The sequence below is a fragment of the Erpetoichthys calabaricus genome, chromosome 16 (genome assembly GCF_900747795.2).
Source record: "Erpetoichthys calabaricus chromosome 16, fErpCal1.3, whole genome shotgun sequence".
NCBI lineage: Eukaryota > Metazoa > Chordata > Cladistia > Polypteriformes > Polypteridae > Erpetoichthys > Erpetoichthys calabaricus.
The window spans coordinates 4632884-4646904 of NC_041409.2; the positions used below are offsets into that span (position 1 = coordinate 4632884).

At 41.4% G+C, this 14021-nt stretch overlaps 1 protein-coding gene across 1 annotated transcript in view; it reads right to left on the reverse strand.

Annotated features, from left to right (window-relative positions):
* The window catches only part of LOC114666887 (basement membrane-specific heparan sulfate proteoglycan core protein-like), a 35388-nt gene that overhangs the window by 12626 nt on the left and 8741 nt on the right, over positions 1-14021 (reverse strand). Inside the window, exons 3-5 of the mRNA XM_028821927.2 lie at positions 11992-12273; positions 10203-10484; positions 5507-5797 (exon numbers count right to left, since the gene is read on the reverse strand). Coding sequence (XP_028677760.2) covers positions 5507-5797; positions 10203-10484; positions 11992-12273 — 855 coding nt within the window. The remainder of the gene's footprint in view (positions 1-5506; positions 5798-10202; positions 10485-11991; positions 12274-14021) is intronic.

The following is a 14021-nucleotide window of genomic DNA, read 5'->3' on the forward strand; positions in this document are numbered from 1 at the left end:
ATCTTGCTGCAGATGGTGTATCTGTACATCGTTCTACAATTCAGCGCAATTTGCACAAAGAACATCTGTATGGCAGGGTGATGAGAAAGAAGCCCTTTCTGCACTCACGCCACAAACAGAGTCGCTTGTTGTATGCAAATGCTCATTTAGACAAGTCAGATTCATTTTGGAACAAAGTGCTTTGGACTGATGAGACAAAAATTGAGTTACTTGGTCATAACAAAAAGCGCTTTGCATGGTGGAAGAAGAACACCGCATTCCAAGAAAAACACCTGCTACCTACTGTCAAATTTGGTGGAGGTTCCATCATGCTGTGGGGCTGTGTGGCTAGTTAGGGGACTGGGGCCCTTGTTAAAGCCGAGGGTAGGATGAATTCCACCCAATATCAACAAATTCTTCAGGATAATGTTCAAGCATCAGTCACAAAGTTGAAGTTACGCAGGGGTTGGATATTCCAACAAGACAATGACCCAAAACACAGTTCAAAATCTACAAAGGCATTCATGCAGAGAGAGAAGTAGAATGTTCTGGAATGGCCGTCACAGTCCCCTAACTTGAATATCATCGAAAATCAATGGGATGATTTGAAGCAGGCTGTCCATGCTCAGCAGCCATCAAATTGAACTGAACTGGAGAGATTTTGTATGAAGAATGGTCAGAAATACCTCCATCCAGAATCCAGACACTCATTAAAGGCTATAGGAGGACAGCGTCTAGAGGTTGTTATATTTGCAGAAGGAGGCTCAACTAAGTATTGATGTCATATCTCTGTGCACCTGTCTAATTTTGTTATGATGCATATTGCACATTTTATGTTAATCCAATAAACTGAATGTCACTGCTGAAATCCTACTGTTTCCATAAGGCATGTCAGATATTAAAAGGAAGTTGCTACTTTGAAAGCTCAGCCAATGATAAACAAAAATCCAAAGAATTAAGAGGGGTTCCCAAACTTTTTCATATGACTGTATGTTTGTGCTTTGTCTGCCTTGGTGATGCTCCATTCTGGTGTTCATGATCATTATAGAGTATAGCATTTGATTACAATATTATTTGAATAATATACTTTTATATTATGCTTGCAGCTCCTGCTTTGTGTTAAACATATTTTGCATGTTTATTGTCTGGTTGTGATGTGTGCTGATCCTGGGTTAACTCTAGTTTGGCTTCTGAATAAAAGATTTATTTCATTGATGTCAGTGTAGGGTGTCTGTCCTTAGTGGCATTGATGTCTTGTTGCAAACCAACTCTTCAGTCTGGGATGACATTGATTACAGCATCAGTGACACTTCTGTTTGTTAAATATAAATTCTTTTGAAATCAATGCCTTATTAATATCTAATCCATGATTTGATTTTTATCCTTCATTAAGAATTATTTTGATTTTACATAGGAAAGTCATATTGACAAGCGCCCACCCACAGAGATGCAAGTGCCTGCTTTAAGATTTAGTTTGGGCGATGGGTCTGCAGGTACATTTGAATGACTACATGTTTCAGCTGAGAAATCTTAATTACCTTCTCAGATCAGAGTCATTAACATTTGTAACCAGAAATGTGAAATAACTATCTGATACTGTGAATTGTGAAGCAACAACAATGTATTGCTTGTGCAGCCCCAGCTCACACAACGAGTGCCTCAATGGGCTTTAAAAGTCCGTGATATTTGACAGTCCCCCAGCCTTGACTCCCTAAGAAGACAAACCAAAAAAACTCCTTGTAGGGAAGGAAATCTTGGGAAAGGCAATAAAGTGAGAGGTTGGGTGTGATATGGGTGTCAAAAAATGGATTAATACAATAAACAAAACAGAAGACAAGTAATTCTTTTCACAGAGGTATCATCTATGATTGCCACCTCAGAAATACTATAGTACAAACTGTGAGGCAAAATGCAAGAACAGTTCTGCATTTAGTGAGTGGTATAATCTATCACATATTAGGATTTAGATTTGTTCAAATCTACAGTATAAAAACAAAGTAGAAACTAATTAACTTAAATGAAAAACAACAACATCCATCCATTAGCTAATTGTAGAGCTGCTGCCAGACTGTAGAATAGGAGTCAGACAAGCCAGACCCAGACGGAGTCCTGGAGACCTCGGCCAACTAGCCACCTCCCGTCTATAGCTGGGTCAGTGCTGGGCCAGCCATTCTGATGGATGGATTCTTCTACCCCATGATTCCAGTGCTTCCTTTAAGAAAGGGCAGTTCATTGAGGCAGGGACCTTAGGTCATTAAAGCAGGCACAAGCCATGAGTGATTAGAACTGGTTGACTGTGTGCACATAGGGAAAGTGCTGCTATTATTAGGGCCTTCGAGAGGCTAATCACATATGCTATTGGTCACAAATAGCTCACCAAATATGCAAAATGTGTGGGTATTTAGCACGTGTCAGTGAACATCTAGTCACAAGCCAGAAGAATGCCTCCTGCGCTCTGCTGAACTGGAACAACGGTCATCAGCATTACAGTCATCGACATATTCCCACTGAAGAACTGGACAATGATTGTACTCTTCTGATAGCTTCTCTTCAGCCTAGACTTGTATGTCTAAATGATTATACTATAATATATATTGGAATTGAAAGCTGCATTTTAAAGAAAGTTAAATTTATATATCCTTTTGTACCATATTTCGCTTGTCTTTCATATTTCCGTCACAGTTACTGAAGGGGTATATATTCAGGTAGAAGTACGTTCTGCATTTCTGAAAGAGAACACCTTCTAAGGGAGCGAGCACCCGCTACTAGACACAACATATACTGTTTTGGCGGACGGCCAGGACTCCCTGACTGTGGAAGGACCGGGGGAGAGAGTATTTCCAGGACAGTTTCTCCCCCGGTCCTTCCATAGTCAGAGTTCCCCGGCCGGGTAAGAGCCACAACAGTAAAACAATGGTCATCAAATAAATCTGAACCCTGCTAGTTAAAAGCATAACAAATTGCAATTTGAAACACAGAAATCAATTAAATGAATACTTCACCCAGAAATTATATATTTTTTTATCTGCTACATACCTCATGTAATGTGTAGAATTGTATGGGAAAAAAATATTATTTCATGTTTTCATAAAGAATGGAGATAAAAAAAAATTCTGGTAGGTTGGGTATCTGTGGTGACCAACTGCACCACAGCAAACAATATAATCACTCCCATGAAAGAAATCTCATGTTACTTCTGTTTAGTTTCTAATAAAATATTATTTGTAAATACTTGTTCACATGATTCCATTTCCTTTATATTTTATTTTACATAATGTGAAGGATGGCTGGGATCATTACCCGGCCGGGATACTTTTTTAATGCAACGACAGGGGGAGATGGCTTATGAAGGGCGCTATCTCCCCGAAGCTGCTATTTGGCAGCCCCCTCTGGGGTGTAAGGGTGCCTCAGATTCCCACAGGGCTGTATGGGAATTGGTATTTGTTAGCTCGGCCCTGTAGGGTTCTGGGGGGGCTGCCAGGGGGTGTTGCAAGAACTGCTGAGCCCTTTTATATAGGGCTTCCGCCTTCACCTGCCTTACACAATTATGTGACACTGGAAGTATTCCCAGGGTTCTGAATATAAGGAGCTGACTACCTTCATTCCAGGAGCCAGAGTTGGGAGGGAGAGGACGACGATGCTTGCCTGAGGAGACGTGGAGGCGGAAGGATAGATGGAAGAAATGCTGTGTGCTTTGTTTATTGTGCTGCACTTATTGTACTGTGCTGCTTATGGGAACGGTTTGGAAAGTGTTTCCCACCTGTAAATAAAACGTGCGTGTTGCCGCACTTGCGCATGGTGTCCATTGTTGGGGAGCTTGGTGGTCATAGTATCTTGTGTACCTAATACATGTTATGTAAGTTAATGTACTTGATTTTAAATTATTGCAGAGTGCAATCAATTGTACTGCATTGTGAAATCTTCTGTTGAATGATATCCTACAGTGTCGCTGAAGTGGACACACTGGATGGATCATTTCAAAATGTTTTTTTGAGAAAATATTATTACATAAATACTTTGGGAAAATCAGAGCAGTGCAAGAGGTGGAAAAGGCTTTTGAATTTCCCCTTATTCATTGGTCAAGAGTCCTGTCTTCAGTACAATTGCTTTGAATTTCATTTCTCAGAAAAATGCCTGCGTTTTGACAGTTGTGTTCTTAGGACTGGATGGCTTGACGCATGGATTATATGACATAAGCAACCAGAGAATTTTTCATGTTTATTTATTTGTTTTTAACTGTTTACTCTAGCCCAGCATTTGTCACCATGAATGCCCATTATATAAGGAAGTTTGTTATTTCCGTTCTCTATGAAAATATGCTTTTGTTTTTTTGTCTAGTCTTATTGTAGTATATATACTGTATATATAGTATGTCATCTTCACGTGAAAATGTTCACACTGAGGCAGTGCAGCTCACAAAATGTGAGCACTCACAACTGCAAGGTACTTTAGCAGATTGAACTCTAGAATGGAAGCAGCAAACCTGCGATTCTCATAAGAATCGCAAATCCAAGAATGGCAAACACTTTCTGTTCCCTCCGATATTTGGAGGGAAGAAAAATCATGGAGGGTGGGTGCGTCCTGGGAAATTTTTCACTTAATTAAATAAATATATTTGTATTAAAACGGTTTCTTTTTGGAGCCGTGACTCATCTGGTTCTGGTGTTTCAGAAGCGTGTTGTAGGCACCTGCATTCATTGTTTTTATCCATGCGGTCTCGTTTTTGTTTCTGTATGGCTGTGTCGTTAGCTAGAAGTTGTTTGCTGACGGCGGCGGCTTTGCATGCTGAAGTGACCATGGCGGCGGATCGGGCTTGGAGATCTACATTACCAAACGAAGGGGACAGCGGTTTTACTGTGTACGGCTTGCTTGTGGCCTCTGGCATCTGTGCATATATACAACCTAGCGTGCACGCTTTACCTCAAGTTTAGTTTACAGGTCGTGTTGTGTTGTTTGGGCACCACCTACTGACTCTGGGAAGCCGCTGGGTTTGACACGGGTGCACTTTCGGTGCTTTTTTCTTGCATATATACAAACATCATTAAACGAAGGTTTTATATGCGGTGGTGTTCGCGTTTGGGCGGCGGTTGTATTGTGACGTGAAGTTTAGTTTACAGGTTGTGTTGTGTTGTTTGGGCGCCACCTACTGACTCTGGGAAGCCACTGGGTTTGACTCTGGGGCACTGAGGCGCAGTGCGCGTGCGCTTACGGTGCGTCTGGCATCCGTGCATATATACAACCTTCGTTTAGTAATATAGATATGAATATGAACGATTACAGGGAAGCGTCTCTTTGGGGCTTACAATAGAGGGGACAGAGTTAAAATTACAGTCCCTGGGCACTTTATACAAAGGAAATGAAAGGAAATATTGAAAGCCTTAAAAAATCCTGCCAATACACAGGTAAAGAGATGGATTAATAAATAAAACTGAAATAGCCTTAAGAGTTGACAAGAAAGATGTGGCTTTATGGCTCATAATTCCTACTGTTAGTATTCTTTTGTTTAATAAATGAATAATATACTTACGGAGTATTTCTAAGTCCAGTACGGCGTTTGCTTTAAAACATGTGTTATGATTAGTCCTCTCCACTGTACATATATATTGTCCAGATTTAGACACATTGGCTAGGAATGAGAACATTACAGAATTTTCCCAAATAGAAGTAGTGAAGAGTTCCTTCTCAGCTCTGTAGATGCGGTACGTCCAGTTATGTTTGGGATATTCTAGTCCAATTTGGCATTTCATTGTCACAAATTCTGTTTCATAGATCTCTCCAGTTTCAGTCGTAGTCACATTGAAAGTAACAAGTGGTCTTTCTGCAGAGACAAAAAGGGTAACTCAGGACACAGACATTATGGTTTTAAAATTCATAAATACTAAGCTGACCATACTGCACATAATTTGGAAACACACACTAGACCAAGGATGAGTAACTGGCTTCAGGGCCTAAATGACTCTGAACACACTCACTTCAGATGAATGTTGTATAGCACACTTCTCACTGGCAAGCACTTTATACAACTGCTTATACACTTAAATTTAACAAAAACTCAAAAATTCTATGTAATAAGTAACGACAGGTCAAGCAAAATGACACCTTTTATTGGCTAACTGAACAGATTACAATATGCAAGCTTTCGAGGCAACTCAGGCCTCTTCAGGCAAGATGGGCTGCCTTGAAAGCTTACATATTGTAATCTTTTAGTTAGCCAATAAAAGTGGCCATTTGCATCCATGATGGCTAACACGGTACAACACCCTAGTCCTTTGTAATATGTGTATAATGTACATTCAAGGCCTTTGTATGCATATTCCAATAGACTTTGCAAAGTTTCTAATACAAGTAAATGACAGCTTACATACCAAACACAAATACACAAAAAGCTCAAAAAGCTAAATATTATCCATTATACCAGGGAGAGTCTATGAGAGGGTTAAAGTGAAGTGAGACAAAAAGCCAAATAACCACTTCAGACAGTGACCATGAATGGCTAACATGGCTGCTTATCACCTGTGCAAAGGATACAACGTGAATTTACACTCTGGAGGAGAAGCCGTAAGAAATGTGGATGGGAGTAACCCGGGCAGCTGCTCCAAATCCACGTAAACATCAAGAGCAAACCCAACAGAGAGACCAGGCTGAGATGTGAACCTTGGGCTCCACAGCCATATGTGTGTACGTCACCCTCTCTCATACTTGTCTTTGTTTAGGTGTCTGGACAAACTGAAAAGTGTTACTGGCTGGACAACGTTTGTCACATTAATGTTTTATAAAAAGGACCTGAAACTTGAATGATGCAGTCTATGCATGTACGAGTCACAAGGAGCCTGATTTACAGCTGAAATCCTGTCATTCATTTGGATTTTGAGATCAGGGAGAACCCCTGTCTATGAAAACAAAACGTGTCAATGGAGGTTTTATGTGTTCACAATCATAAGACAGGGAAACCAGAAACTGTTGTCAAAGATACAAACAAATAAAAGTGTGCCAAGATAATTAAGTATTATTCTTTTAGACTGAGGGAGTCCTTCCTTTATTGTTCACATGAAGTGCAGACATTTGGTTTCTGCAGCCCCCAAGTCATCAATTGATGCATGTGTAGCAACCACAATACAACAGCTAAACAAATGTAAAACAAAGCAGCATCAAAAACAAAGCTACAATACAGCACCAAAAATAATTTTCAAGGAAGTAAAATGTGAAATAATTATTCAAAAGAAATGAAAGGGAAATGTAACCTCTGTCTACGAGGGACAGAGTAAGCAAGGAGTGCAAAAGTACAACAGCTCCAGCTCCAACTTTCAGAATCCCCAGAGAATTCACATTGTCTCAGCCCTGGGCTTCCACGCCTCCACCCAGTAACTTTGGCTCCACTGCTGATCTGCCAGGGTGCGGACAGACAGGAAAACAATGAGACGGCTCCTCTCGGTCAAGCAGAGCCGGCTCTCAGATCAGAGACAGCCCAGGTCCCCATGCTCTCGGATCACGTAAGACCCGGCAAATTCATTCAATTTCTTCCACTTTGGGTCATTACTTGCAGTTTAGGTGTTTGCTACTTACAGGATACGACGCCATCTCCATCTCCATAGTATAGAAGACAGATAGCAGCCATGATGAGATGCCTAGCAATCACAGGGCTCCGTCATCTGCCAAACAGTACAACTGGGAAGGAAAGCGTAGGACAAAACACTTGTCCATTGGGAAGCAGGCAAACTCCATAGACCTTGTGAGCAGACAAGGAAACTAAAAGACATCTGAAGCTGACATCACTGTGATACCTGAAGAGGTCCTCAGCTTGCCATTTCACTGGTGTACCTCAGTTTTGAACTGCCGTCTGCATCTGTTTAACAGACTGACTTTATTCTGCAAGGTAAGCAATCATCTAAAACTGGTCCATGCTAACATGTGTTATTAAAACTTGGCGCCTTCTACATGGCCTTTCACTCTCACAGATGAAATGTTATGTTTAGCCTTTAATTTTCTACTGAGCCTCACTACCAATAAACCACGGGATTAGTGTGATAGAGGGTTCAGGAGGAGTGTGCCCAAGTACTTTGCTCTTTTTACAGTGAGACCTGTGCTTGACCTGAACAGACTTCCTGAGGAGGGAGCAATTTTAAATGTAGTGCTGCGTCCAAGTGTTAGGGGAAATATGACCTTCTTAGTAGGAAATTTCACATGAACGTCCTACCAAGCAGAATCTCCCAGTAGGACTACTGGGAGGTGCAGAGTTGTGACGTATCACTGACCTCTCACCATACTTCATTATATAAACAGGACAGCTCTAGAACAATTGGGAGGCACAGAGTTGTGATGTATTGCTGACCTCTCACCACGTTTCATTATATAAAATAACATTAAAGAGAACTGACTGAGAATTGTACTTGCTGGTCACAATGCATATCTTGTAATGCTGTATCCACTCCATTTGCTTTTATGTGCATTTAACGCATCTAAACTTGTCAGTGCAGTGTGGTGTAGTCGTTAAGGCTTTGGACGTCAAACCCTAAGGTTGTCCCACTGCTGAAACTATGTGACCCTGAGCAAGTCACTGGACCTGCCTCTGCTCCAATTGGAAAACCAAAAAAAAAACAGAGCCAATTGTAACATAAATGTTGTAAGTCGCCTTGGGGTAAAGGCGTCAGCCAAATAACTAAATGTAAATGATCTCACTGAGCAGCAAATTAGCCATAACCCAGCAATTCATGTAAACAGGAAAAGGTGGATGGCACAGCTTTGAAAACTGCCACAGCACATGAATACAAGCAATAGGGTGAATTTCAAGAACGCAGTCCTAATGGAAATAAAAAATGCCACTTGGGGTAAAGCTGTCCAATACTGGAAGCTATGCAGTCACCGTATGACATTGAAATCTTTCAGATCGCTGCTAAGCCAACACTGGGCATCCCACCCTGAGCGCCTATTGTCTTCCAGTTAACTGGTCACAGCCTGGCCGGCTCTCACGCTCACAGGCACACCCATCTTGTGCACACTTTTGAACTACAGTGGTCCCATTTACATTCTCAGTTGCTGTGCTAGTCTCTCATCAGTGCTGGGAGTAACACGTTAAAGGTAATGGGCATTATGTAGTCAGATTACTTTTTATAGTAACAAGCAACTTAATGCCATACTTGTTTTGCTTACAACCCGTCATTAGCCAGCATCTCTATCTTTATCTGTTAAAGCATAAATTCTTTGGAAACTTAGGAAGTTTAATTTCCTCCCTGATACTGACGATAACATCATCATCATCATCATCAGCAGACATATAAAGTATCTATCTATCTATCTATCTATCTATCTATCTATCTATCTATCTATCTATCTATCTATCTATCTATCTATCTATCTATCTATCTATCTATCTATCTATCTATCTATCTATCTATCTATCTATCTATCTATCTATCTATATAATATTCTTAAATCCACTCAGACCAGCTCAGGGCCATAGAAGACCTGAGCCTCTCCTAGGTTCTTAACTTAAACCCAGTGCAGCTGAGAGAGGATGTGATCATGAATTAGGTTGGTTTAATGACAGATGAATGCAATAAAAAGTTATCTCATGCTAAGGGAAGGCCCCCCGGACATGCATGCCAGGTTTTTGGCTCTGCTCTACTACTAAGCAGGACTCATTCAGCAGATATACAGGAGGTCCCTTTTTATGCCCTCAGGCACCCCCTGCTGGGCACACATCACTACGCCTGTAGCCCTTTGCACTCCAAAATTCACAATGCTTTTCGTGACTATACCCTGATGTGTGATGGCTACCACACTATGCTTCAACTAATATTATTTCTTCATACCCTTTATGTTAAATAATTTAGTGTGGTTCAAACTATGAAGGGAGCTATACAAAGTACAAATGTAACATTGCTGTCTCTGCTACTAAACTCTATGCTGGCTCCATCGAGCACCAATTATCATTTACAGAGCAAACAAATCCAGGATGGCTCTCTGGACACCCCTAGGACTGTCACCCTTCTTGGATGATCAGATGCCATGCTGGTTTTTGTGGCTGCCCTGTTTCTCCTGTGCACACACACCCTTGCTTTTTTACTGGCTACACTTAGATCAGTGGGAGAAGTTATGTAGACAAGGGGCCTTCTGGGCTAGAAACACATATCTATTAAATCTCGACTTAGCCAGGCTACCAACACGTCACACACATCAGGTCTGCTGGAGTATTCGGGTTTGAACCAACATGAGTGTTAACTTACCGTTGACTTCCAGCAAAATGTAATTGCTGATGCCTGAAGAGTAAGGATAGTCTTGTCTTTGGGAGCGGCACCAGTATTTGCCTTCATTAACTTTCTCAGCACAATTGATGGTGTAGTCTGAGCTTTTGCTGCTATGAATCAAGTGTTCTGGCCCGTCCTGGCCATAGTAAAACAAATAGGTTCCAGAGGAATAATTTGCATGGTCCAGACACTGTAAGGTAACAGCTTCTCCATTCAGAACTAGGCCGTCGACATCTCGGCTCAAAGTTGTTTTAAATGCTTCTGTTGAAAGAAACCCACCAGTGTTATCTACAGACGTGGAACAAACACCAATCCCATGACCTAGACAAGATCAAATAAAGACTGTCTGTTTAAAGTTAATAAAAGTTTAAAAATACTGCTAATGTGAAATCTTAGGGCAGCACAGTGGCTGTCTGGGTAGCACGTTGTCATTATGGGGTGTTGTGTGTAGAATTCTGAGATAAAAAATGAATTTAATCCATTTTGGAATAAGGCTGTAACATAACAAAATGTGGAAAAAGTGATGCGCTGTGAATACTTTCTGGATGCACTGTATATACTCACATATAAGTCGGGTCTTGAAACCCGAAAAATCGATCATAAAATCAGACCCCGACTTATACACCCGTTCAAAAATACATCGCTTAAATTTTTTTTTACATCTTCTTGCCTCCTCCAGTCTCGCACCAGTTTCTCAGACACATCGAATTTTGTTGCAGCAGCGCAGTTTCCGATTTCTTTCGCTACTTCAACGACTTTTAATTTAAAACCAGCTTCATATTTTCTTCTGATCGAACGCTCCATCGTTGATAAGGGATGCTCTTACAATAAAGGTTTATGAGGGTGTGAGATACAAAAAACAGAAAACATTGCAAATGACGCTTCAGAATAGTTTGGGTATTACCGTGTGGGCACAAGAGACAGAGACAGAGAGAGGTTAGGAGCGCACGCTGATACAGCGCATTGCCGCACCCACATAGAAAAATAAAGGCAGTGTGTCCCTTGGTTACTCTCCCAGGTGGGCATTAGCTTATCATCTCTTGGACCAATAGAGTGAGTTTTCCACATTCGATTTATACGACTGACATTATAAAATACCAGAAATTATACGGTAAAATCAAGTCCTGATTTATCTGCTGGAGAACTTAAACGTGAGTATATACGGTATATGAAATTCATATATAAAGAGACACACTGCAAAGTAATAGACCCTAGTAACAACCAGCAGGGGGGTGCTAAATGTTTCTTTATGCTACGAAACCAGGCTTGGCTGAATATGTTTGCCAGTGGACTGAAGAACCTCTGAGAAAACCTGCATCCAGGCTGGAAGGTCTCGGGAAAATGTCTCCATGAAATAAGAAGCTCTTCACATGCTGCTCATCCTTTCTCTTTGTACACACGTGTGTGTGACAGAGGCAGAGAAATCCATCCATGTATGTGATGGTAAGGAGATGGAGCCTACCTAGGCAGCACCCGCTTCTAGGCAAGCATCATAATAACATGACGCTCCAGTGCATTGAAGGATAGCTTCAGTCGTGTTTACTCACACTGGGCCAGTTTAGGAATACCAGTAAGCTTTTAGGATGTAGGAGAATAAACTCAAGGAGACATGGGGGAAACACATGGGCTGCCATACTCACCACAATGCCACTCTCATTCATTCAGGCATCATGATTATGAACTGTGCAAAATTTCTCCACTTAGGCTTTGGGGCCTAACCAGCTAACACTATTAATTGCACCCCCTCCAGGCAGGGCACCACACTTACCTGCAACTTGGACTGTGACATTAGCTGAGTGGGTCCCGTTACTTTGCGTTGCTTCACAGACATACTGTCCCGCATCGGCCAAGGTCACCAGTGTGATGGTGTAGACACTACTGTTTTGCGTTTCTTCAGTCTTCAGGGAAATCTTCTTGCCGTTGATGACTTTGGACCAGGAATACTGCCAGGATACATCTGAGGAATTTACTTGACAAATAAATTTGATGGTTTCACCCACTGTGAAGAGATTCCGCCTCGGATCCTGGGTCAACATGATTTGGGAGGCCTCTGTGAACAGAGAGAGTGAAGGAGGAGGAAGAGAAGGAGACACAAAGGTCAGAGAAGTAATGAAGAGGCTCAGTGGCCCACCGACCTTGGTCAGTGGCAGAAGGCGCCTGCATTTTGTGAGCTGGGTGCCCTGGTGTGTTCTCATTAATTTATTGGTAATTTTAACTTATTTGCTAGACTCAATGTGGTATACATTAATCGCGAACTGTCAAAGTCGTGCCTCGTGTACCGCAACCTTTAGACTGCCAGCCCCGTTCGTTGTCACGGTACTTTAAAATAAGCACAACAAAGTCCGTTCAAGTTCTAAAGAAAGGTGGATACCTGACAGAGCGCACTCAGATATGGGTGTCTGTGCTGAGAGGAGGACCGAGGCTCGATGTTTCGTGCGGAGCGGCTAAGATCCGAACGTGCGTCGATCCTGCGATACAGCGCAGGCCTGTCCGGACACGGTGCTAAACGGTCACGAACTGCGCGACGGTCTCCACAGACGAGAGCAGGCGGCCGCTTTTGGACCTCCTGGCCGGGCGATCTCAGATAACCGCAGGCGAGTCTCAGCTCCGCTGCAGGGCGTCGCGTGACGGTCTTGTCGAAGTCGGTTAAATGACGGACGTCTTCTTTATCGTTCTGCTGAGGTTATGGAAAGGAGCCGAGCAACTGAATTGTCTGCGGGACACACAGAAACAAGGGAGCTAAAGTAAAAGGTGACGTTTTATTGTTATGTCATTTTTATGTGGATCGTTTCATTACGTATTGTACATTCAAAAATATTTTTCAGTATATGGTGCTATTATACAGCTAACTTAATTGGAATTTATTCAAATTATGCGTGTTTTAGGCTTTACATATTATTTTTAAAACAACTGAATTAATTTATTTTTGTATCACAGTTAGACATGCTGTATAATTTATGAGCATGCCACGTAAATTAATCTCATTGCTTTAATTAACAGCACTAATCACAAAAATAATATATTGCCATTACCTTATTACGTTAGGTTGTCTTAACTCAAAACTTGTATACTTTTAAGCTTTAAAAATATTTGTGAAATATCATTACGCTTCAAGCTGATTGAAAATAAGCATCGTACGGTTTATCTTTCTGTTTCTAATACATCATTTTGTTGGTGGCCGTAATACCCCGATTCATTTCTATTTAAGCAAAGCAAATTCACCTTATTGCCATAGCATCTCCGTTACACCAGACGGACAAAGCCCGGAGCTAAGCGACCGCTTCCTATTACTCCGGTGATTTGTTTTAACAGTTTCCAAAGAAGGGAAAAAAGGCTCGAGCGGAGTACTATATTTTGGGATATTTTCGAGAATGCTTGTGAAAATTTTCATTTATTTTATTTGGCAAGATGTGTCATGTGCCTAAGATTAGTTAATTTACATAATTTTAAAAAATGATAGCAAAGAGAGTTTGGGGGATTTTAATCCATGTCTGCTGTATCAGGGAAAAGATAAAAGTCCCTGAACATAACAACAGCCTTTTAACTGCCACAGATTTGTGTGTTTAAGAAAATGGCTTTGTGCTGTGTCTTCAATAATCTGGCAAACACACTGCGCCCCGTACAACATCAGAGCATGGAGGTCTTCTCAATGTGAAGACTCGGGGTTGTTTTTTAATACATTAGTTGAAACTGATATACTGTAAAATCTAACAGTCTGGGCTTGCTTGTTCGGGGAGGTATTACAATGCGGTTAAGATGGTGGGGGAGATAAAAGATTAAGAAGATTCAACCGCTTAT